At 38.7% G+C, this 26822-nt stretch overlaps 1 protein-coding gene across 1 annotated transcript; it reads left to right on the forward strand.

Annotated features, from left to right (window-relative positions):
- The first annotated feature begins 1115 nt into the window (after nt 1-1115).
- On the forward strand, nt 1116-18256 carry SKP1 (S-phase kinase-associated protein 1). Its single transcript, XM_006872906.1, has 5 exons — nt 1116-1212; nt 7639-7712; nt 14947-15090; nt 16716-16856; nt 17849-18256. The coding sequence occupies exons 1-5, from the start codon at nt 1116-1118 to the stop codon at nt 17882-17884; spliced, it is 492 nt and encodes a 163-aa protein (XP_006872968.1). The 3' UTR covers nt 17885-18256.
- Nucleotides 18257-26822: the final 8566 nt, after the last annotated feature.

Below are 26822 nucleotides of genomic sequence, written 5' to 3' on the forward strand. Positions count from 1 at the left end.
CAGTTGAGGACTTAGGTGCACCTGATCTAAGCCATGGAATTTTCAGTAGCTTCATATGCATGTTAAATAAGGAAGACCTTGGAAGAATTGATGCATTTGAGTTATGGTGTTAGAGAAGAGTATTCAAAGTACCATGGACTGCTAGAAGAACAAAGAAATCTTTGTTGAAAGAGGTACAGCCAGAATGCTCCTTAGATAGGATAGTAAGACTTCATCTCTCATACTTTGGACATGTTATCAGGAGGGACCAGTACCTGGAGAAGGACGTCATGCTTGGTAAAGTGGAGGTCAGCGAAAAAGAGGAAGTCCCCCAACAAGATGGATTGGCACAGTGGCAGCAGCTCAAGTGTAACAATGATTATGAGGATGTGCAGGAAGGACCAAGTGGTGTTTTGTTCTTTTGTGCACTGTGAGTCAGAGCTGATTTGATGGCACTTAATAGCAACAGTTGTACAGGGTCGCTATGGGTCGGAGCCGACTCTACGGCACTTAACAACAACAACAATAGCAACAGTGTGGCAGTTGACTATTCAAATGGGAGTAATGGGTGTTCATTGAAAGACAAGCAGATGAAAAATAAGTTACTTTTCATGTTGTCGGCTGTTCTAGAGCCTTTTACTCAAGGTGACTGCCATGTACAACCCCCATGATCTGTTGTGGATTTTGATTGTGTGGATTGGGGGCTTTCAGTGGCTGATTGCCAGAAGTAAATTGCCAAGCCCTTCTTTCTAGTTTATGTTAATTTGAAAGTTTCACTGAAATATGTTCAACATCATAACGTGCAAGCCTCCACTGACAGATGGTAGATGCACATGGGGTACATTTTCCATCAGAAGTCTAGACTATAATTAGAAATAAATTGATACCAGTCGTGAGTTCAGTAGTGCAAACCTTAAAGGCTTCTGTTCCTGGAAATTATACTTTAGAATTACTTCTATAGAAATAACATATAGGTTTACCTGGTGATGGCCACTTTATTTTATAGGATTATATACTGCAGATTCTTAGGATCTTATAATTAATAAGTTAGAGGGCTTCTGACATTATAGTTGATGAAATGTCATATAGAACTTACTCACTAATACCTTTAAAATTTATCATAATACCTTTTTTAGATGCCTTCAATTAAGTTGCAGAGTTCTGATGGAGAGATATTTGAAGTTGATGTGGAAATTGCCAAACAATCTGTGACTATCAAGACCATGTTGGAAGGTAAGTTTATTAGAAAACCTGGGAGGAAGGAAAGGATGAAATGTGTAGCTTGAGACAACCTGTGAATATTGCGTGTCTACTAACAACCATCTATTAGAGCTACTCAAAGATAAGGAAGGGGTAAAGTTTACATTTTTTCTACAAGTACTAACTGCATTGCTCGGATTTAAATAGTTCACCTTTTCTGCATTGTCTTAATTAATGAGGGGTTTTGTTTACCATATTAAATGGTTAAGTCCTGAGGTTAATAACTTTTGACGTGCTTTCCAAACCTCAAAGACCTGTTTTTTTTCAAGTAATTTTAGATTCACAGTTTTTAATGACAAAAATTAAACTAGATTCACAAATTTAATGACAAAAATGAAAGTTTTTAGAAAATGGTTATGTTATATGGTAGCTAAATAGGGCACCGTGTTTCAACTGAGAAAGTATGCTGAGTATATGTTTCTGTGTGTCTATATTATGTCATTCCTCTGAAACTGCACACCAAAAAGATGAGGCAAGAGAGCAGATCCTGAAACATCTGAAACTTAATAGTTAATTTAGATCTCTGTGTATTACTGTGGTTTATGGACATTGGTATGCGAGACATGCAATTCAGTGTCTAGAACTGGAGAAAAAGTTAGTGGGGTTATATGTCACACATCAGGCATATGCTGGTGAAAAGAAGGCAAGTGAGGCATATCTTTTGTCCTTAAATTTGTAAATACCTTTGACATTTAGCATTTAAAATCTTCAAGGGCAAAAGCTACACATCACTTCTCCTTACATACCTATAAGCTGGGGATCTTCTCTACATAAAGTTAAATGGTGCTGTGGGATACATCTTGACTGATGCTCATTCTTCATGCCTGTGGAGAGTCGGTTCTGACTCACTACGACCCTGTATAGGGTTTTCAAGGAGTGGCTGGTAAATTTGAACTGCTGACCTTCTTAGCAGTCCAGTGCTTATCCTGCAGTGCTACATGAGGACTCCTTAGTGTGGTACTATTGTTGTTGTTGTTGTTAAGTGCCGTCAAGTCGATTCCAACCCATAGTGACCCTGTACAGGGTTTCCAAGGAGCAACTGGTGAGCTTGAACCACTGACCTTGGAGTTCAAATGACTTTGCAGTTTGATGCATTAACCCACAGTGCCACACCAGGACTCCTCAGTATGTTACTAGTGGGATGATGTTTCAAATCCAGGAAAATTAAGATGGCTTTGGAAGATCATTCAGAGATAGAGTAGATAGAGCATTGTTACTGATGTTAGGTGCCATTGTGTTGGTTCTGATCCATAGCAACCCTATATACAACAGAATGAAACACTGCCCATTTCAGCACCATGTTATGCTTGAGTTCATTGCTGCTGCTACTGTCTCAGTCTCTGTATTGCTGATCCTCCACTTTACCAAGCATGATGTCCTTCTCCAGGGACTGGTCCCGCCAGAAAACATGTGCAAAGTATGAGAGACTAAGTCTCACCATCCTATCCTGACTTCTAAGGAACATTCTTGTTGTACTTCTTCCAAGACAGATTAGTTTGTTCTTCTGGCAGTCCATGGTACTTTTAATATTCTTCTCCATACCATAATTCAGATGCATTCATTCTTATACAGTTTTCCTTAGAAGAATCGATGCATTTGAATTACATCAGTATATTTGTTGTTGTTGTTGTTAAGTACCGCCAAGTTGTTTCCGGCCCATAGTGACTCTGCATAGGGTTTCCAAGGAGCGGCTGGTGAGCTTGAACCACCAACCTTGCGATTCAAACTGACTTTGCAGTCTAGTGCATTAACCCGCAGTGCTATCAGTATATAGATAGAGCATAGTAGAGGGGAAAAGAATAATATATTTTTTTACCTGGAGTCTATTGGGACTGGGATGGGACTATGACACTGGAGTTGACAGAACAACAGAACAGATTTGAGAGGAATGGAGAAGAAAATGATTTTGAGCGTGAGCATGTTATGTTTGAGATTTTGTCAAAAAAGCTAGGTATAGTAATTTAGACAGATGGGTATCTGGATCTTGACTCCTGAGTTGTAGACTGCTAGAGTAAACTTACTTTGTGTGGCAGGTTATCACACAGAGCGTCAAAAGTAAGTGGGGTATGGATTATGCAAATATCAGTGGGATGGGGATTTAAGAAAGTAGGACTTCTAACATACTTAGGTGTGGTTGAATTGCAGTGGGTGTGTCTGTGGTATTCTAAGTATATGTTTTGTTTTCTGATAAATGCTGAACATACAATTCCTTTTGACAATGAGTACCAGTCATGTGGCTCTTAAGGAGTACTGTATCATGGTACTTTATAAATTTCTTCTGTTAAGTTGTAAACCCCTTGGTACATCCTACAGTCACTGTTCATCAAGTACTTATTGAATGAAAAACTATGGTATGGTCATTAATAAAGAGTGTGAAAGCAATTTAAGTATTCCTAAAGATGTAGAATCTGATAGCAAACTTGCTGCCAGAATACTTGCTTTGGCAATGTATTTCATCTTATTTAGCATTTGACACTGCTGCTTCAAAGAAGCATTTCCCAATGTAAGATCATGGGGCTCCTTGAAGGTTTTCCAAGCCAACTTTAATCACTGAACCAAATGGGCTGATAGCAACAGTTAAATTATTCTTTCTCTTTGAGGATCAGAGGTGAGTGTCTTTATCTTAAGTAAGGTGGCTTATATAGGATTCTAGCCTCTTGAGGACTGGAGTCTATTGAATTCGGCAACATAACTGCTCTCCTCATTTTGCATCTGCATTATCTCTGGTTTTGGGTTTTATGTGACTTAGAAAACAAAAATAAAACCCTTTAGACACAGGACAATCAGAAGAGAAAATCTTGGCCATGAGTTCATGTGGATTGGCTGATTTGTTCATGTCCCTGGTGTGGTGTCAGGATACAGGTATCTTTGAGAAGTCCTTGAAACTAAATAGTTTAAAGGAATGACTGTTACTACTTGTGCATTCATTCTGAAAACAGGAAAGCAATGCAGATCCTTAGTTTAAATGCTCAAATAATCCTTTACAACCATAAGGCCCTTGTTTCTTTTTTCTAAGTTTTTATTGTGAATTATGTGTTAGTTTACATAGGTGAACATTATCTTTACATTCATCCTATTGTACTTGGTTTCATTGCAATGATCACAGTCTCCTGCATGCATCATCAAACACCCAAAAGGTACACCCCACACACCTGTCCCCCTGCTTATTAAAAATAAGGTCCTTATTTTTAATGTGACTTAAGCCTCATTCCAAATAATATTTGTTTTGAAACAAGCTAGTCTTCTGTATTATGTTTCCTGTAATATCTTACTTCCCCATACACTAGTATTGCTCTCATAAGGATTTACAGCCATGGAAACCCTATACTGGGTTGCTATGAGTTGGAACTGATCCAATGGCACTTAACAACTCTGATTAAAATGTGTTGTATTGGCTCAGGAGAAACCTGTGATCCAAGTTGAGCTTGAAATAAGACATTGACCTTGCCATTTTATAGTTCTAGTCTAGGCTGAGATATGGGGTCAAGGACAGGCATTAGTGAGATAGAGGTGAGGAAAAATGTGTGGGTCCATCTGTATAGGATAATAAGGTGCCATTTCTTTTGAATTGACTCTCATTTTTATCCACTGAAACTGCTTGTCAAATTTGGTGACCGTCATGTTATCAAATGCATCGTCTGTCTTAGTTTATTACCTAGACCTATTGGACAGCATTTGACATTTAATCACTCTTTTCTTCACTTTTCAGGATATTTCCATTACTCTTACTTCACTCATAACCTCCATACTCATAACCACTCATAACGTCTTTCTCCTCATATTTAAAAGTTGCAGTTTCCCAGGGCTTGATACTTGGGCGGCCTCTTCTCTATCTATACTCATTCCTTTGGTCATGTCATCTAGCATTATTGTAGCATTGTAATCAATCTATATGCCAGTTCCCAACATATCTATAGTTCTAGTCTCATCTACCAGTTTCTAGACTTGAATATGTAACTGCCTGTTCTACTCTTAATAGAAGACATCTCAGACTTCTGAATCAGAGCTCCTCTTCCCACTTGAGACAAAACAGTTTACAGACAACCTTTCTCATGGCAACTCCATCCTCCTAGTTTCTCATGCCATAAACCTCAGCTATCCTAGACTTCTCTCATGTTCTATTCCCAACTACTAAAAATCCTGCTGGTTGTACCTTTAAAATGCATCTCCATAGCTGCCAGCTTTGTCCAAGCCACAATTTTATGCCTGGATTTTTATTAAACCTGTGATTGGTGTTCCTGTCCCCTTCCCCCAAATGTTTTTTTCCAAATATAGCAGCCAAAACTCAAAAGATTGTTTTAATATTGCTTGTTGTTGCTAAGTGCCGTTGAGTTGTTCTGACCCATAAAGACCCAGTATAGGGTTTCCGAGGAGTGGTTGGTGGGCTTGAACCGCCGACCTCATGGTTCAAACCGACTTTGCAGTCCAGCCCATTAATCCACAGTGCTACACTATCTTGTTGATGTTGTTAAGTGCCATCGAGTCAGTTCTGACCTATGGTTCTGACCCAGTATAGGGTTTCCGAGGAGTAGCTGGTGAGTTTCAACCACTGACCTTGCAGTTGAAACAACTTTGCAGTCCGGTGCATTAACCCACAGCGCCACACGAGGACACTTCATCTCTTGCTCTATACCCTAATAGCCCTGCTCTAGTAAAATAGATTTCTTAGTGTTTTTAGAATATGCTAGAGCTCTGGTAGCGTAGTAGTTACGAATTGGACTGTTAGGGTCAGCAATTTGAAACTATCAGCTGTTCCATGGGCTTCCTGTCCCATAAAGATAAGGCTTCCTGTCCCATAAAGATTTACAGCCTCAGAAACCATGTACAGGGTCGCTGTGAGTTCGAACGGACTCCACGGCTCATAACCACCACCAGATACTCCTTCCAGAAGACATTTGCTGTTCTCTGTGCTTAGATGTACTCATCTTCTTAAAGATATTAAATTTTACCTTTTCAGTGAGGCATGTAGAATAACCTTATCTAAAATTGAAACTGTTTCTTGTTCACCCAACTCTTCCTGTATTGATGACTGAACCTTCGTTTTCTGGTATAGCACCTAGCAAATATTAGGGACTCAAATGTTTAACACCACTGGCCATGTCTGCATCACTGAACTCTGCAGTGGGTAACCATTGATGCCTAATTTTGATACTTGCTAACTATTGAGTTACTTTCGTAGGTAGCTTTTCTTGATAGTCATGTAGAATCTGAACAGAATAATGTGGAGAATATTCAGAATCTAAGTAACATGGATCTTAAGTTTTTTTCTTTGGGGTTTACTGAGTGAGCACTTTACAAATGTGAAAGTTAGATCATCTTATAGGAAGACCTATAAGATTCAGCGTTGTAGGTAATGAACACGCACATGATGAAGAACACGAAAAGCGTATACATTGAAAATAAATCTCTCAATCCAGGTTCTCCTGTACTTTTAGAGAATTGTTAGTTTCTTATGTATCCTACTGGAGGTATTTTCAGTATACAAGCATATTTCCATTTGTATTCAGTAACGTTTATCGTTTATGTGTGGTGCTGTGGGTTGATGTACTGGACTACAAGGTCAGTTTTAGCCATAAGGTTGGCAGTTCAGGCTCACCAGTTGCCCCTTAGAAACTCTATACAGAGTTGCTATGAGTTGAAACTGACTCCACGACACTTAACAACAACAACCTAGTTAAAAAAAAAAAATTAATCTTAAAGTTAATATTGGTATTTATGGAGCCACTTGCCTTGTTTTTGTCAGTGGCTGCATGATCTGTTGCATATGTGTGTATATACATACATACGTGCACATCTTAATAGCTTCAGATAGGAATAGATTGAGAGTCTATTGCAATTCTTTTTATTGTTTTGTTTTTCTAAATATTTGGTATAAAGAAGTAAGATTACAGAGGGCTTCAATATTTTCACAAAGGGCTGCTCAGTCATCTCAGCCCAACTTATTAAATCACTTTTCCTCCAAATTCAGAACTTCCTCTATATAATTATATATTTGTCTACTCATGCAATTTTAACTATAGTTTCAGGTTGTTTGTGTGGACTCATTGTTAGGAATCACTGATTAAAAAAAAAACAACAATTTTTTTATGGAAACGATAGCCCTGGTAGCACAGTGGGTTAAGTGTTGGAAGACAAACCACAAGGTTGGCAGGTCAAACCAGCCAGCTGCTCTATGGGAGAAAGGTGACGTTGTCTGCTTCTGTAAGTTTTACAATGTCAGAAACCTAAGGAGCAGTTATACAATGTCCTGTACAGTCGCTATAAGTTGAAATCTACTCAATGGCAATGAGTTTATTCTTAGTAAAGTATATATTACTTTTATAGGTATCATGTCTTAAACATTGTTTGAAATGACTTGGTTGGTGTGAATATCATATTGGTGAGTCTTGGTTTTTTCAGATTTGGGAATGGATGATGAAGGAGATGATGACCCAGTTCCTCTACCAAATGTTAATGCAGCAATATTAAAAAAGGTAAGGTCTTAATTCTTTGAGTGGCCACTTGGATTTCTTAGCAAACGTAGCTTTTTAAGCTTTTATACACTTCCATTGTCCCTTTGCGTAGATGATTTGTTCTAAGTTAGTATGTGATACTTTTAACCCTGATGAAATAGAAATAATTGTTGTTGTTGTTAAGTGCCATGAGTCGGTACTGACTCATGGCAACCATACGCACAGAACAAAACACTGCCTGATCCTGGGCCAACCTCACAGTCGTTGCCATGCTTCAGCCCGTTGATGCTACCACTTTGCCAATCCATCTCGCTGGGGGTTTTCCTCATTTTCTCTGACCCTCCACCCTACCAAACATGATATCCTTCTCCAGTGACTGGTCCCTCTTGACAATATGTCCGAAGCGTGAGAGATGAAGTTTGGCCATCCTGGCCTCCAAGGAGCACTCTGGTGCACTTCTTCCAACACAGATCTGTTGATCTGTTGTAGAACGAATTAGTTGACTGTTTTAGAGTAAAAAACTGCTGAAAGTGACTCAGCATATTTGAACTTTCGGTATAGTATTTGGATCTATACTATCCACATTGATTAATTAATGCACATAAATTCCACAGTCTAATGTAGAACTTGAAATCACTCTAAACTTGAAAATTCTTATGTACTTGAATGGTACTTGGATGTTTTAGGACCCTGGTAGTGTAGTGGTTTAGTGCTCAGCTGCTAACTAAAATGTCTGAGATTCAACTATCAGATCTCCATGGGAGATAGATGTGACAGTCTACTTCCATAGAGATTTAAAGCCTATGGGACAGTTCTACTTTGTCTTATAGGGTCACTGACTCGGAATTGACTTGAAGAAAGTGGGATTTAGGATGTTCTTAAATAATATAACTTTGTTGTTGCTAAGTGCCATCGAATCAGTTCTGACTCATCGCAACCCTGTATAGAGTTTCTAAGGAGTGGCTGGCGGGTTCAAACTGCCAACCTTGTGGTTAGCAGTCCAGTGCTTACCCTGCAGCGCCACACCAGGAGTCCAACTGTAATAAACAGAAAAACCTTCTATCTGCTCCCTTGCCATAGCTAACCCTTGTCGTTGTCACTGATTGGGTGTCTTTTTGTTTTTACATATGGGATGTTATTGTAACTTAGTCTCGAAAACAGTATGTTTTGGTGATCTTTTTTATGTCAGCATCCATAGATTTACCTCATTGTCTTTAACTGTTTATTTATTTTTTCTTTTTTACAAAAAAAGTTAATTTTTCGTTGTGAATTGGGTGACAGTTGATATAGAGCAAATGAGTTTTTCATTCAGCAATTTGTTTCTTGTCATTGATTGCCATCCCTATAATGAACATCATTTACCCCACTTCCTCCCTCAATTTTCCATTTCTATTCCTCTTCCCTAACTCTTCTGAACACTGCCTTGAGTAAATGTTGTCCTTTTGATCTCAACTGGTGTTTATTCTGAGGTGTACATACCTCACTCATGTTATTGTTCCCCTTATAGACCTGTGTATTGTTTGGCTGAAAATTGAGCCATGGAGGTGAGTTCATTTCCAGACCTGAAACTAAAGACAATACTCGCAGGATTATACTTGTTTCTGTCCAACCCTGAAGGTCTAGTCTTTTCTTGTGATTTTGTGTTTTGTTCCACATTTTTCTCTCACTCTAACGAGGGCCTTCTAATGTGATTCCTTTCAGAGCAGTTGATAGTGGTAGCCAGCACCACCTAATTCTTAATGGTCTGAGGGTTGTGGAGGATGTTCACATGGTTCATTAGTCCATTGGACTAATTGTTGCCATGTTTTCTTTGATTTTCTTCTCAAAATAGCTCTTTGGATGGTTACTCATGAGCTTTTAAGACTTCACTTGCTACTCACCAAAATAGGATGTAGAACATTGTCTTTGTAGAACTGCTTTATACCAATTGACCTTGTTGTCATTCTCTTTAACTCTTCATGTGTCCTACTGTATTATAGAACTATAAAGCTATCACTGTATGATAGATTTACCAGTCTTCATCAATGAACGTATGGATTGCATATATTTTTTTTATGCAAACACTACTATGAGGGTCTCAAAAAAGTATTGCTACAAAATCATAGAAACGTTTATTAGACAAAAAAAATCAAAATGTGAAACTGCTGTTTCTCAACATATATTCCATCTAAATCTGTACACTTCTGAACGCAGTGTTTTCATCTCTTAACCTTTCCGTAAAGAATTCTTTGCTCTTTGATTTATACCATGTCAAAGTGGCAGTTTTGGTTTCCTCAAGGGACTCAAAATTATATTCCTTTGGAATGCCCTTTGAGTTTTAGAAACAAAAAAGAAGTCTAAAGGGGCAAGATCAGATCAGTGCTGTAGGGTAGATAGGATAAGGTCTCCCATCCAAAATTCTTGTCGGATAGCCCTCGCTACCCTTGAAGAATGAGCAGGTGCATTATCTGATGGGGAAAATTCCCTGGTACAAAACTTACTTGGCGTTTTTCTCACCACTACAGTTGTCAATTTTCTTAAAACTTCTTTTAATAAGCACCCATGATCATCTTGTGTCCTCGGAGATTACCACTTTGGGATCCAAAAAACAATTGTCATTACCTTCCAAGCTGATCTTTCTGCCTTAAATTTTAACTGGTCTAGCAGATCCCCTTGGAAGCCAATGTTGATTGGACCTTTGTTTTGAAGGTACCCTAATGAGACTAAGACAAGTGTATTACTAAAAGTACTTGGCTACAGCCAGCCATTGATCCAGAGACAAGTTTGAATACAATTTATTTGGAATAAACCCAGGCATGTATGAACTAGAACCCTAGTAGCAATACTATTTGACTTACCCTGGATGTAGAGAATGTATGGGTCAGAGGATGGTTTTTATATACACTTTGATAGATAACGACCTTGTTGTTGCTAATTGTCCTGGAGTTGGTTTTGACTCATAGTGACCCTGTATAGCTTTTCCAAGGAGCAGCTGGTGAGTTTGAACTGCCGACCCTGTGGTTCAAACTGACCCTTGTGGTCCAGTGCTTTATCCCATAGCGCCATACCAGGACTCCATCTCTCTAAAAAGGTACTACCTCTCAGCATTGTGAAATGGAATCATGAACACTTACATTTATGTTTTCATAATGGCGAAAGTCGTCAGGAGTCCTGGTGTGGTACTGTGGGTTAATGCACCAGACTGCAAAGCAGTTTGAACTTCATGGTTGGTGGTTCAAGCTCACTAGCTGCTCTTCGAACACCCTATACAGGGTTGCTATGGGTTGGAACCAACTCAACGGCAGTCAAGAAGAGATGTGTATGTTCCCATTTCTATCTCTACCCACTCTGATCACCCCCTTCTGATAAATAAGGGAAACTAATAAAGTAAGTTCCTCTCATTCTTAAAGTAGCAAATTACACACACTTTTACAGGTACTTTTCTGTTTCTCATTTAATAATATCCTAGTGATCTTAGCTGTCCAAATATATATATTTTTTTACTCTTCAACATATCATTTATAATGTACAATCTACAAACAAAAATTATTAGGGTTGTCAATAAACAAAGAATAATCACAAGGTTAAGAGGAATGGCAGTCAAAACAAAAGAATCTGAGATGAGCCAGATGTTAAAAATAATAGGTAAAGTAGATTTCAGAGCAAGAAAAATTATTAGGGATAAAGAGGGATGTTGTATAATGATAAAGGGATCAATTCCCAAGAAAATACAACAGCCCTGGATATGATTGTGCCTAAAAATTGAGCATCAAAATGAATGAGGCATCCAATTCTTTTTTTAACACTGGTGGGTGATGGTGTTTGTATGTTGTGAGTAGGTTCTGACTCAGAACAACCCTATATAGGGTTTCTGAGGCTATAAATCTTTACTGGAGCAGAAAGCCTCATCTTTGTCCCATGGAGCTCTGATTGGTAGACTCAGACTGCTGTCCTTGGGGTTAGCAGTCTAACTCCTAATCCACCATGCTACCGTAATTCCTTTCTTTTCACACTACATAGTACAACTGTAACTTTGTACATGCAGGCTTTCCCTGTTATCCTAAAGTAGAATGTTCTATGAAACCTTTCATAAGCCTAAATGATGTAACGCAAAGAAGCAATGACAGTTTATATGTGAATTTTTTTTTTTAATCATTTCCAGACCCCACAAATAGCCTACCAAATCATATCAAATAATGCATAAAATCTGAAGTAACACTAATAAACAGTAAAACCCAGAATTATATGATAAATACACATGCTATAAAAGTAGAAATATAACACGGGTACAGTAGTTCCCAGTGAAGGAGCTTGGCAAAGCCCACTTTGATGCTCGACGATTGCACTGCTTCCTTAATGGCGTGCTACAAAACAAAAGCTGAATGCTAGTTTAACTTTGTGCTGTTTTTAGTAAGAGTGATACCCTTTTCTAATTTCTTTTGGTTAGTGAAAATCAGAACTAACAGTGAAAGCGAAGTGACATAAAGCAAACTTTTGAAACAAAACGGAATACTTGCTTATTGTAGTTCATTTGACTAGGCCCTTTGTATATTTGTGTTGTCTAGTCTTTTGCATTAGCACATTTAGATTACTGAGATACAACATTGTGTGCTATCATTGTTTGTCTGTGTACTGAATGGGTATACTCCAAAGTGAGCTTCAGTACACAGGTGTGTTTTTTTTGTTTTGGTGGTTAGATTAATCTGTTACTGTATGTTAAGCATTCTTCTGTTACTGTATGTTACATTGAGTGGAGTACACATGGCTTCTTTACCCAAGGCAGATATATGTATTAGATACTCCAAGAAATAGCAGTCTCTTTCCACATTGGGAAGCTAACTTACTTTCAACTTACAAAATGGACCCAGTTGGGCCCTTCCATGGAATCTCCAACAGTCACTGACAATATGCAATTTCATCTTATGCTTTCTCTTGAGAATTTGACCTCTGCATGAAATACCAGCTGAATTGCCTATTGTTCCATACTCTGTAACACTGGCTATTACTTTAAAAGAAAATCTTTTTCAAAAAAAAATTTCCCTAGAAAGCTACTAAGCATTGGACTGCCAACCAAAAGGTTGGGAGAAAGATGAAGCTATCTGCTCCCAAAAAGATTAACAGTTTTGGAAACTCTATGTAGGATTGCTATGAGTTGGAACCAACTCCATGGCAATGGGTTTGGTTTGGTTTTTGGTTTAGACTGGGTAATTCTATAAGCCTGCATGTTTTCCCAATTGTTAATGGGTACTTCTATTTTCTGCATAGTCTGTTTTCCCTTGTTGCTATTTCTGTTAGGCTTTTAGTAGGAATTCCTATATATAGATTTTTCTATATGCTTGTTTTAGGTCAGTTCAGAAGCTTTAAATTTTATCTAGGTGTAGCCATTAATATGTTCTTTTTTGTACTAATGTAAAAAGCTTCTAAAAGGACTGTGTTTTTTTTTAATGCTAGACACTTTCTAGGTAATGGAAGTTGCAACAGGGAACAGAGCCCTTAGAGTGTGTACATTCTAAAGGGTTAAAGAAACAGACAACATTAGAAATTTGTTAAAAGGACAAGCTGTGGAGACTAAAGAAGGGAAGTGGGGATATGGGAGGATGGTGCTGGAGAATCCACTATTTCAGAAATAAAAATGACTTGGAAATGCCTTTATGGAAGAAGGTGATCTTTGAACAAGGTATGAATATGTACAGGAAGAGAATTCTGGTCAAAGGGAACAAATGAAGTGGCCCTGAGAGTAGCATTCGCTGGTATGTGTTAGGAAAGTCAAGGAGACGAATAGAGTAGTTCGAGCATAGTGAACAAGCAAGGGGGTAGTAGATGATGTCAAAGTTAATGGACTGAGTGATGTGGGATTACTTCTGAGAATGAAAACATAGTTATAACTTATCTGCATTATTGGCGTCGTGGACTGGTACTGTTGTAGGGTAAGCACTGGACTACTAACCAAAAGGCCAGTGATTCCATACCCACCAGCCATACCCACCAGTACAAGGTCACTGTAAGTCAGGACTAACTTGACAACCATAACAACAACCTTTGCTTTATTATTTAGAAATATTTAAGTTGTTAAGTGTCATGCTGAGTATTTAATATCACAGGCCCCCAAAACTATGAATATATACAGTAAAATCTTCTGACCATTGTTGTTGTTATTGTTAGATGCTTCTGAGTAATTAACAATAATAAATTTTATGTATACAGAAAACTGGAAGAATATGGCAAACACCCACCTAGAGTCTACAACTTACCATACTCAAGATTGATTTTATTTTTTATCCTTGTTGATATGTTGTTGTTAAGTGCTGCAGAGCTTGTTCCAACTCATAGCAACCCTGTATAAGGTTTCCAAGGAGCAGCTGGTGAGTGAACCTCCGACCTTGAGGTTCACAGTCCAGTGCCGATCCTACAATGTCACACCAGGAGTCCATCTTGCTAATTAATCACACTAGTTAATTATCTTGCTGAAATTTTAATAACATATTCTTTCCCACATTTGTTCTTTGCCTGCTTTGTTTTTAGTACTCTTTTGCTCTTGTCTGGGGATATTTGGAAATGATTGGTTATAATGTATGCACATATCTAATCGAAGAGTTCCTGTTTCCTTTACACTACTGCCAACAATTAATATCTTCAAATCTTTGGGGTTTCTTCAACACTCTACAGCAGTATATCAAATTTTGCAACTCTCATTTCCTCATGTTTGAGAATACAGATTTCTTTTGTGAAGTACCTGTTCATATCTTTAGTCTATTTCTTTTTAGTGATTTTTAAGATATATTCTGTACACTAATCCTGGTGTGACGCCGTAGAATAAGCACTGGACCTTAAGGTTAGTGGTCCAAACTTCCTAGCTGCTACTCAGAAACCCTATACAGGGACCTTGTGAGTTGGAACCGACTAAAAGATACTTAACAACAACAGACTAATCCATTGTCACTTGTGCACGTTGCAGTTATTTTACAGTCAGTGTCCAGTATGACTATTGGTTTTTACTTTTTAATGTGATCTAGTATTGTGATGTGTCTGCATGGTTTTTAGAGTGCGTCTGGTATTGTTATCTGTCTGCTTTCATCCAAATATCATCCACCCTCTAGGATTATAAAGATTTGTTTAATTTCGTTTTTGCTTTTCATGCTTGACTACTGAGTAACTTATTGTCCAAGGAAACCTCTAGCCAGTTCTTACGTAATGTAGGAATAACTTGAACCAGCAGTGGAATGAATGTGCTTTGTGATGAGGAATGCCAGAGAGGAATGAATTTCTGTTGTTGTAGGTCATTCAGTGGTGCACCCATCACAAGGATGACCCTCCTCCTCCTGAGGATGATGAAAACAAAGAAAAGAGAACAGACGACATCCCTGTTTGGGACCAAGAATTCCTGAAAGTTGACCAGGGAACACTTTTTGAACTTATTCTGGTATGTTTTAGATGTATGTTATATCTCTATCCCAGAACCTTTAACCCTTCTTAATAGAGTTAAATTTGTTATATTCATTTGATCATGAATTGTAACACTCATTTAACTCAAATGTAATGCAGTGTTTTAATACACATATCAGTAATTCTGTAAGTATAAATACCTAAACACACCCAATACGAGGAAGATTGTCAAATAAGATAAAAAATAAAAAAATAAATAAAGATGGAAAAGGTGTACTGTGCTAACACTAAGGGGGCCATGTTGGTGCAATGTTTCACCCTTGACTGCTAATGTAAAGTCAGCTGTTCACACCCCTCCAGCAGCTCCATAGGAGAAAAGATCTGGTGATTTCCTCCCTTAAGGATTACAGTTCAGGAAACCTTATAGGGCAGTTCTGTTCTACTCTTTGTTATAGAATGGCTATGAGTTGGAATTGAATCCATGGCACACAATGACAGTAACATGCTAGCACTAATCAAAATAAAGCTGGAGAAGCTGTAGAATGTTGCCAGGGATACAAGATCACTTAGATAATGTTAGAGGGAGCAGTTCATTAAGAGGATGTAACAATCTTAAACATTTGTCTGCTTGTAAACAAAACTTTCAAAAAGTTAAAACAGAAACCAGTAGAACTCAAAGAAGAAATAGAGTCACAGTCATAAAGATTTTAACATTTCTCTCAGTAGTTGGTATCATAGAAAATCAATAAGGATATAAAAGACTTGGGTAATACTATTGACCAACTTGTCTTAATTGACGTTTACAGAATACTAAGACTAATGACAGTAGAATACATGTTCTTTTCAAGTATATATAATGAACCAACACAGAGCATGTTCTAAGTCATGAAGTGTCTCACATTTCAAAGTGTATTCTTTGACCACAATGGAATTACATTAGAAATTTATAACATAAAAATATTTGGAAAATCTTCAAATATTTGAAAACTGAAAACACATTTGTAAGTAACACACAAAAGGGAGGCTTAAGTGAAATAAAAACACCTCAACATCTGTGTGATGCAGCTAAAACAGCACTTAATAAAAATTAGATATTGAAAACAAACACCTATATTAAAGAACGATCTGAAATCAGTAGTCTAACGTTCAACTTTAAGAAACTACTAAAAGATCAAATTGAAATAAAGGACAGAAATTAATAAAATAGAAAACAGGAAAATGAGAAAATTAATGAAACCAAAGAGCTGGTTCTTTAAGAAGAGCAATAAAATGCTTTAGCTACTTATATTTGAACTCTTTAAGTATGGATAAATATTTTTGCCTAGATTCGCATGTGCTTGTTTCCCTTGTCCCCCCAAATTTGGGTTACATGGTTTCCTTAAGGTAGCACAAGGACTCAGGATTTTAAGGATGTAATAAAGAACAGCATGGACAAAACTGCCTTTCACAGCACAGCTTATATCTTACATATTCCCCCTTAAATTTCTTAAAATTAACTAGCATTCCCCCTTAAATTTCTTAAAATTAACCAGTCACTACTTGGAAAACGTCCAAAGGGTCGCTGTGAGTCAGAACTGACTCAGTGGCACTTGACAACAACAAATTTGGATTTAGTTTAAAACATCAAGTATACTTGAATTAAAACAACGTATCACTTTACAGGCTGCAAACTACTTAGATATCAAAGGTTTGCTTGATGTGACTTGCAAGACTGTTGCCAATATGATCAAGGGGAAAACTCCTGAAGAGATTCGTAAGACCTTCAATATCAAAAACGACTTTACTGAAGAGGAGGAAGCCCAGGTAAGTGCTCACAGCTTATCCTTGGTCGAATGTTTTTACAACCCACCAACTATATGAGATCAAAAGGCAGCATTTCCAGGGATAAAGTTTAGGAGGTAGGAGGGGAAGAGATAAAAGAGAAGAATGGAGGGAAATGGTAAACACAGAGAGGAAGTAAGAAGAGTACTAATTGCTGAAGATCTGGGGGGACGGGGGGAAGGATTGCATGGAGGGGATTGTAACCATGGCAATGAGATGATATACGATAGAATGAATGTAAAACCAATGTTCTCCCATGTAAACTATCACATAATTCACAATAAAACATTAAAAAAGAAAAAGGAAAAAAAGACTTCACAAAAGAATAATAATAATAATAATAAAAAGAGTACTATTTACATCATGGGAATTACAGTCAATGTCACAAATCAAAATATGTATGAACTGTGAATGGAAAACCAGTTTGCTCTGTAAACTTCTACTCAAACCACAACAAAAAGCTTTAAAAATTTGTAGGTATGTTAGGGGAAAAAGGAATTACAACCCATTTTATGTGCCAGCAGAAAAAGAATTATCAGCCAAAGAACTGTTTTAAGTCACTTAAGCAGTTACAAGTTTTGGCCATATCTGATACAGACTTGATTTCAGTAAATTAAGCCCTATGGATAGGTCTGTGCTAGGACATCTCATAACAACGTAATGAATGGATAGAACAGAATGATTTTGTTGACATAACCACAAATTAAAGTTATGTGACTAGGCTGTTTGAATTTGCTCTTTCAGCTTTGGTTGACTAAAGCTGTAATTGCCTGTTGCTTTTGCATTTTTGATTATTTCAATAGGGCCGAATAAAAACCTGAGGAGGCTAAGAAAGGGAACCAGAAAGTGTGCTCTTAGTCTGGTGTTTATCCAGTTTTTCACTTGTACCTTTCTGATCTGACTGTTAATGAATCATTAGTTCTTAGGAAAAGACTACTCAAGTTAAGGCACTTCCTTATATTTCTCTCTTCCAGGTACGCAAAGAGAACCAGTGGTGTGAAGAGAAGTAAAATGTTGTGCCTGACACTGTAACACTGTAAGGATTATTCCAAATACTAGTTGCACTGCTCTGTTTATAATTGTTAATATTAGACAAACAGGAGACAAATGCAGCAGCAAATCAATTGTATTGGCAGAATATTGTCTTCATTGCATGTGTAGTACAGATTGTAGAACCTAGAGCTGAGTTTCTCCTAGTGTGATCAAAAGTTGTTTGTTTTTTCTTTGCTCTGAATAAAACTGAACTGTGGGTTCTCTGTAGAAAGTGGTATTTTGGGCTTTCCCTCTTTTTGTAAAGTGATTTCTGCCTAGTTTACTGTCTAGTTAGCTTTAGTGTATTGACCTTTTAAAAGTTGGCATTGTAAATAAAACAACTTGCAAAAGTGTGCAGAAATAGACTTAATGAAGTATTATCTTTATTCATATTTTGGAAACCAGAAAAGGGCTATTTGAGGTAACCGATCTGAGTGGGGTTATTAGGATTGTCTGCCTGATATGTAGAGTCAAGGAGTTACCACTGGTATGGGTTAACCTGTGTGTAGCAAGACTACTTTAATGCAATCTGAGGACTGTGTATTTTTAATCCTCTTAGCTAGAGATTCAGTTAACTACCCAGTTTGCGCTTTTTGGGGGAGAAATGTAACTAGGTAGTTTGTTAGCTTTTCATTTAAAAAAGACACTCATGTAGTATGTCATCTTTTTATAATGAGTGTTCCCATATGGGGGGAAACTGTTCACACTATTTGCATGTTAAAATTAATTTAACCTTTAACATTAAAATGTGTGGCAAAACCCAGACAGCATCCATCATGAATGCAAGGTACTTTCAATAAAATGAAAGTTACATAGTAGGTAGTAAATTGTTTGATTTTATGGCCTTAAATGTGTCTGTTCACTTAATAATACTGTTGTTGTTAGGTGCCATTGAGTCGGTGCCAACTCATAGTGACCCTATGTACAACAGAACGAAACACTGTCTGGTCCTGGGCCACCCTCACAACTGTTGTCACACTTGAGCCCATTGATGCTGTCACTTTGCCAGTCCATCTTGCTAGAGGTCTTCCTCTTTTTCTCTGACCCTCCACCTTACCAAACATGAGAATCCTTCTCTAGCGACTGGTCTCTCCTGACAGTATGTCCAAAGTATGAGAGACAAAGTTTGGCCATCCTGGCCTCCAAGGAGCACTTTGGCTGCACTTCTTCCAACACAAATCTGTTGGTTCTTTTAGCAGCCCATGGCACTTTCAATATTCTCCTCCAACACCATAACTCAAAAGCATCAATTCTTCTATGGTCTTCTTTATTCGCTGTTCACCTTTCGCATGCATATGAGGTTATTGAAAATACCATATTGCATGGGTTAAATTTGTGTGATTTTAGAAACTGTTTTTAGGCACTTCATGACCTAATTCACTGGAGGCTGCTGGCGTTAACAGTAGGGTACTACTGGATTGCTCTGTCATAGTTGTCATCTAAATGATTAGCTGGTGTACGTATACAGGCACACACAACTGTGCTGCCATTGTTTCCTGCTCCACCCTACAGTAGAAGGATGTTTTCTTGTTGGCTTGCCTTGGCTCAGAATTGTTTTCTTTTTCTTCCTTTCTCGTTACCAGCATCTGTATTCACATGTAATCTTCCTGCGTTTTCATCACGTTTAGACTGAGCTGTTTTGGCTCAGATTATAAATGACAGTAGTTTGCCTTTACTTAACCACTTACTTGTTCAAAATTAACATTTTAAATGAAATCTCATATGCCATCTCACGGAAGGGTGGTGGTGGCTCCATACAATAAGAATTGGACTGAGAACCACAAGGTCCGCAGTTCGAGCCTGCCACCTGCTCTGTGGAAGAAAGATGAGGATTTTTGCTCCCACAGAGATTTCAAGCTTTAGAAACCCTATACATTGTTACAGTGAGTCAGAACTTGACTCCATGGTACTTAACAATAATAAGTGCTTCTCACATTCATTTCCATTTGTTGTCTATACCAGGGGTCAGCAAACTATAATCCATGAGTCAAATCTGGCTGACAGCATGTTTTTGTAGCCTTTGAGTTAAAAATACTTTTTACCTTTTTTTTTAAAGGGTTTAAAAAATAATAAAATCTAATACATACAAGAATGCTAGCTCCAGAGACTGTATTTGGCAAAAAGCCTAAAATATATACTCCTGTGGTCACTTGTTCTAATCTGTATCCCCTTTATTCTTAAGTAAGTTTGCTTTACACTCATACTGGTTTTAATGGAGAAGGTGGCTAGAGTCCAGCTGTGTGTAGCTAAGTGTGTCTCATCTGTCTCCTGGAAAAAGTATGAAACTTACTAACAATATCATAAGAACATAGTCTTTTTGAAGGTCCATTGTTATTAGCATTTGCCATGTTTAAATTATACAGGAAACAAACTCAATCTGTATTACACCCAGGGGTTGTTAGAATTATAGGAATAATTAACGTCTGTACAGTATAATTAATGCCACTATCTACACTTAAAGGATACTAGGATCTTAGTAGGTAGGATTGAATAGATAGATAATATAGTAATTTCCCCTTCCTGACTTAATGTCAACCGGGGCCCTAGTCATAAAACAATAACAAAAAAAAATCCTGTTAATTGTAAACTCTTTTTTTTTTTTTTTTCTTAATGTTTGCGATACCACCATCCAAGAGAAATGGGCCATTTGTGGCTGTCATCTACCCAAACTTTAATCATAGGCAATGTGTTAGGTACCTTTCAAGCTAATTGTAGCACTTTTTCACACCCTTCTTTTCCTAGTTTCCTTCTGTAGCTCACTATTCCTTTAATGTATCTACCAAGAGTTTTCCAGGCCCTCACCTAGTGTGTCTAACCCTTAACCTACAGCCCCACACCAGGACTTCAAGTGACAATGTGGTGGTTACGTGCTGTGGAATCGGTTCCGACTCATAGCGACCCTGAACAGGGTTTCCGAGGCTGTAAGTCTTTACAGGAGCAGAAAGCCTCATCTTTCTCCTGTGGAAACCACTGGTAGTTTTGAACTGCTGACCTTGTGGTTCACAGGCCGATTTGTAACCACTATGTTACTAGACCTTGTTTAATCCCAGCAACTAGTGTGTTCTGATAGTGTAGGAGAAACAAATGCCAATCGGGGATCTACAATTTTTAAAGGGATGTCTTTGTGAGTATTTGGGAAAAGATAAAAATGATAAGGTGAAACCTACCTTGTGTATTAAAGGTAGATTTACAAAGGTGAGCGAATAAAATGTTAAAACTTCAAAAGAGATAATGTACTTCTATCCTTTGAGAATTATTAGGATTTGTTTGAGGGAGGTTGAACCTTAGTCCATGCCAGTGTTAAGGAGAAAATAATCCAGTTTTCCTCTCCCCTGTATTCAAAGTGCTGTTTTTATTTTCAGTCCACCCTACATGCATTTCACAAGGATCTTTAACTTAGGTTCCCACTACAGATTCAGTGGCAGTGCTGCTGCCTTAAGCGGCCTCTGTCAAGTACAAGAATAACAAATAAAAAGCAAGCTGTACTAGACCTGTGACCCATGGTAATCAGGAACTTGCCCAAGGTCATGCAAGGTCATAAGGCACTAAGAGGAAGAGGCAAGACTTCAACCCCAGGGTTATGGGTTACAAGTCACAGTTTTAGTTTTTTTAAAAGTTGGGAAACAAGGAAGAAGAGCAGACAGGAGTGAGTATAGATTTGAAGATTATGTGACATAGGGCAACTATGGATGATGGAAAGGTTATGCACACTAGGTGAGAGCCTGGAAACCTCTTGGTATATATATTAAAAGGAATATTTGATGGTTTAGGCCCACCAGCCGCTCCTCAGAAATCTCATACAGGGTACTGTGAGTTAGAACTGACTTGACAACACTGAACAACAACAACCTATTGTCACTTAAGGAGCCCTGGTGGTGCTATAGCATAAGCACTAGACTGCTAATTGTAAGTCAGCAGTTCAAACCCACCTGACACTCTGAGGGAGAAAGTTGAGGCTTTCTGCTACTGTAATGATTAACAGCTTTGGAAACCCTATTCAGGGCCGCTGTGAGTCAGAATTGACTCGATTGCCATGAGTTTGATATATTGTCAATGAAGCCTTGGTGGTGCCATAGTGTAAGCACTGGACTGCTGACCAAAGCTTGGCAGTTCATACGCATCAGCCATTCTGTGGAATAATTAGGCTTTTTGCTCCCATAAAGATTTACTGCTTTGAAAACCCTGTATTGGGCTCACTGAGGTGAAATTGACTTGATGGGTGTGAGTTTGGTTTGGTTTTTAAATTGCCATTTATGGGGCAGTGATGTTGAATAAATTTCAGATTCACAGCCTTGGAAATCCTACATAGGGTTTATGAGTCGGAACCTTGGAATCTACTTGGTGGCAGTGGGTTTGGTTTATGTGGGGAGTGAGAAGAGTAACAGTTAAGTCACAGTATGAATGTGGACATGTGACTCAAGGCAGGTAGCTATTCCAAACCACATAATGTCTTCATATTCTTAGAATTTTGCCCAATTCTGTCATCTGTTTTTTTGCGCTTAAGGTAAATTAAGAAATTAGGTAACCTAGGCTCTCAAGGTAGTTTGGGGATAAGGAAGCAGCTTCCACCAGGAAAAGTAGACTGAAGGGTGGGCAGCAGGCCTTCTGTTCTGAGCACCCTGTATCTCGTCTGTGGTCAGTAGAGCCTTGCTCATTTTTTTGAAGCGTAACTTGTCTACCACCACTTTCATTTAAAGATCTGATTTTTCTTTTTCTAAAGCTCAGTGTATGTCGAGTGGGAAGAAACCAACCTAATGAATGTTCTCCCTACAAAGTTGTTGAGCATTTTAAAAGGTAATCATCTTCAAGTACCTGGATTCATGTGAAAAGTTGATTTCCTGCCAGGAAAGAAGTAGTAGAGAAGAAGATTGCAAGTAAAGGGAAAGTATAATGAAATGATTGAGTCCCTAATGTGTAGTTCCTGCCTTTTCCTTTGTGTAGGAAGCATAAGTAGACATGACTGTCCTATAGGAACTTTTGGTGTCATTAAGGAGACTAGGCATAACTATTGTGGGGAGTGTGTGAATAACTAATAGAGATGTTCCTGGGTAGAACTAGATTAATGGGCAAATGGAGAAAGTCTATGAAAGGTTCTGTGATGACAAATTGTTTACTAAAGCCAAGTTGGATTTGGTTGGGGTGAAGCAACATCTGCATGCCAGATGAGGGGAGAAGCAGTGCCGAGGCTAGAACTAGCATCAGCAGGTTGGGGGTTGATAGAGCTCTCAGAGAACACAGACTGGAAAGAGACATTGGGGCCAGATTCTTTCAGATCTTGATGATACTCTCTGGGAAGAGTATGTCCATCAGGCCAGGGCAGTTATACTAGCGTTTAAAAGTTTTATAGTGTTGAACTGCAAAACATTCTTCTGACTATTGTGGGGGGTGGGTGGGTGTTTATATAACTTGAGTTCTAATGATTTTTGTTTGGTATGTGCCATGGAGATGTTTCCGACTCATAGTGATCCTGCATAAGGTTTCAGAGGAGTGACTGGTGGGTTTGAACCACCAACCTTATGGTTAGTAGTCCAGTGAATATCCTGCAGCATCACACCAGGACTCTTGTTTACTGATGTTAAAATCATTGCTTCCACTGGGAAAAGAGAAAAAGTAAGAACTCTTAGGGTGTAGATACTCTTCATTAGTTGAGTTAAACTATCGTTTGGTTTTAAAGAGACACCAGGGGATATATTTGGCTTAATTATAATGGAGTTATAGTTTTGGGGGTTTATCTAGCCTCCATGGCTCCAGAAGTATAGTAAGTAGTAGTTTAGAACTTGCCCTTTGTCCCAAGATGGAGCTGTTTGAACACCTAAGCAGGGTAGACTGCATGTTATCCTTCCTGTTGAGCTACCAGTGGCTATGATAATTGTTGGTGGTTTAAAAAAAGTACTCTTGGGCCATGGTTTCCAAGGTGGGACTTAGTTGGAGTATATAGTTTGTTAACTTGTGGGTGTCATACTTGTTGTCTGATAGTACTTTGCATTGTTGGTGACATCTAGCCTTTGCCAGTACTGGGAGGCAGTTTGTGAGAGGAATAGAATTGTTGGCAACAATCTCTGGGTTTCATGCCCTTCTTATACCCACCCCTCAACCTTCAATTTCCAGCAAGTATTTCTGAGCACCACATGGTCAGCGATTCAAATTCTCTAGCCGCTCCTTGGAAACCCTATACAGGGTCACTGTAAGTGGGAACCCACTCGACAGCACTCAACAACAGTCTGTTATGTCCTGGCCTCTACTTTCACTCTGAGCCTATTCCTTAAGTGATCTCACTTCCAATGCCTTTCATCCAGGTGGTATGAAAGTGTCCTTACTGTCCTAAGTGTGCCATTTCCATTTCACCTTGAGTGCATCTGCTTCATTTGCTCTGCACATAGTTTTGTGAATGAAAAGGGCAGGGACACAGAGATAGAGCTGCACTCAGAAAACTCTTCAAGAGGGATCTATAGAGTGACTTTATTTATTTGTTGTGGGAGGGACTGTTGGTGCATGGAACCTGACTTCTCTTCATTCCTATTTTCTTCCCCCGACATTGTACATTCTTGAAAGAACAAGGCTTCAGATAAATGAGAGAACACATGAATGAAAAGAAGACCTGGTCTAGAACCCCTGATGAACTTGCAAATATCATCCTGAGCTAGTAATTCAGTTGTTGCACTGGACTTACAGGGTCAACAGTTCAAACACACTAGCTGCTCTGCAGGACAACAGTGAGGCTATCTGCTTCTATAAAAATCTACAGCCTTGGAAACCCTATACAAGGTTGGAATTGATTTGATGGAAGTGGCCTTAGTTTGGATTTTGGTCCCTTACCATGTACTGATACAGTGACCTAACTCCTGAGAACTGTTAGGGATACGATGGTTGCTTCCCCCAGGACAATTTGTGTCTTTACAGTTAACTCTGTGCCCAATCCCATGCTATCCTTGGCAACTTGAATTTCTTACCTGATTAGTATAACATGCTCATCTGTGGTCTTCCCAGTTTTTGAAGTTGAAGTTAAGGCTCCTACCAGTTGTGGGCAAGTAGATCAGTCAATGTTTATTGGCCTCTCAAGACCCTCAAAGAGCCCAGGAGCCTGAGTTAAAGATGCTCACAGCGTATTCTGAGATCTGGAGCAAAAAGTGACTGGAATAGTTGGGTTTGGGGGAGTTGATGTAACCTTGGAACCGGGTTCTACTGGGAGACGAGCTTAGTTTCAAAAGTCCCTGGCGCATTTGTAAAGTTCTTAAGAGACTGAAATGGTGTCAGCGTTTTGAAAAGTCTGTGTTAAAGTAGCATTTTTAACTTGAAAGAAAAGCCAGTTCAGTTTTTTTTTTTTATAAACTAGTTTTGGGTCTTAAAGTATTCTACTTTGATATATAGCTACACAAGTGGGAGTTTAACATGACATTATTATTACTCTTGCCCCTTCTGTGCTGTTTGTTTTCTTAGAAACAGATGCAGGAAACTGATTCCCTTCCTCTCTGGAACGGAATGTAAAGAACCATTCTGCTTTTCTGCACATCTGGCTGTGGCTTCTTGTACCCTGAATAGAGCTGTGCAGCAGTGCGGCTTAGTCGATGTGGGGTTATAGCCAAAAGGAACACAGGACCAGGGGAACCATTGCAAAGTTAAGAGCTCAGCAAGATGATCTAGCCACAGGGCCTCCTTTAAAAGGGAGAAAACACCTCCAAATTGGGAGGCACAGGAAGACCCTCCTAACTTGCTGGGCTGAACCATCACCATATTTACTTAACTTACAAGGGTAAGGGGAGCAGCTGCAGTCTGCTGGTTGTTTGGGAGTGGGTCAGGGACTGTAAGGGAGGCTGGAGTATGTTGGCCTCTAACGTGTCATAAAACAGGATTGGTTGTTGGCTATTGGTGAGGGTGGGGGGTTGCGGTGGTTTAATTGGGATTTAAAAGTTGCAAGCTCAGATTACCCTCTGTCTTCATAGGAATGTACTGGTGTAATTTGGAAGGGTTTTTTCTTTGAAGACAATTTTGTTTAAAAAGCTGGTCTGATTTTTAACAAGTTACCATAGCCCCCTTCTGTCCTCTCCCATACACAGAGGGTGCTTTGTTCATGTACCCAGTGCTCGCTAAACGAGACACCAAATCAGATGCAACAACCCACTCTTGCGTAAACCCTGGAGAGAATGTCGTTTTCTGAAACAACTAGGCCAGTAGCCAGAGTGGAATTCTTTAAAGTGGGACAGATGTCAAGGGAATGGCTGATCTCTTCTAACACCCTCCCTGAGAGAAGCGAATCTGAGATGACACCTTCCAGTGTTCTACTTCTAAATAGACATAGCTCTAGAAGATGACTTATTTATAACTTAAAAATATAACTTGCAGTGTATGTGGCAATGCAGGTTGAATGCCTTGTTGACCCAGTGGCTGGCTGTAGCACTTCTTGCCCAACACTTGTATTGAATGGTTGATTGGACTCTTGAGGTGGTTTTATGATACTGACATTCAGGACAGGTCTCATGAGGTCAGTGTACACTCTAGCATGTTGAAAAACAATGTTATAGATGTTTCAAACTCAAGTTCTTATAAATATGAAACACAAAACAAAAGTGCCTTACCAAATACAGCTTTGGGGAAAAGGTTATTAAAACAATCATTCCTTTGAATTTTACTATACAGGATTGTAAGGAGGGAGCATGCTGGCTCTGTAGGAGACTGCGAACCACAAGGATGGCAGTTTGACTCCAGCAGCTGTTCCAAGGGAGAAAGATGTGGCTTTCTGCTCCTGCAGAGATTTACGTTTCGGAAACCCTATATAGGGTCACTGAGTTGGAACCGACTTTATGGCAAATGGCAACAACCAGGTTATAAAAGACTTGCTTGTTTTCCTTGGTGGTTTAGTCGGTTCTGACTCATAGCTACCCTGTATAAATCTTTATGGAAACAGAAAGCCTTGTCTTT

The sequence above is a fragment of the Chrysochloris asiatica genome, unplaced genomic scaffold, assembly GCF_000296735.1.
Source record: "Chrysochloris asiatica unplaced genomic scaffold, ChrAsi1.0 scaffold00215, whole genome shotgun sequence".
NCBI classification, from domain to species: domain Eukaryota; kingdom Metazoa; phylum Chordata; class Mammalia; order Afrosoricida; family Chrysochloridae; genus Chrysochloris; species Chrysochloris asiatica.

What these genes read in the sequence shown, in the direction of transcription:
- SKP1 (XM_006872906.1), top strand. Translation starts at nt 1,116, where the DNA reads ATGCCTTCAATTAAGTTGCAGAGTTCTGATGGAGAGATATTTGAAGTT. An exon ending in TATCAAGACCATGTTGGAAG is followed by an intron (nt 1,213 to 7,638) that starts GTAAGTTTATTA and finishes TGGTTTTTTCAG; the next exon opens with ATTTGGGAATGGATGATGAA. An exon ending in CACTTTTTGAACTTATTCTG is followed by an intron (nt 15,091 to 16,715) that starts GTATGTTTTAGA and finishes ATCACTTTACAG; the next exon opens with GCTGCAAACTACTTAGATAT.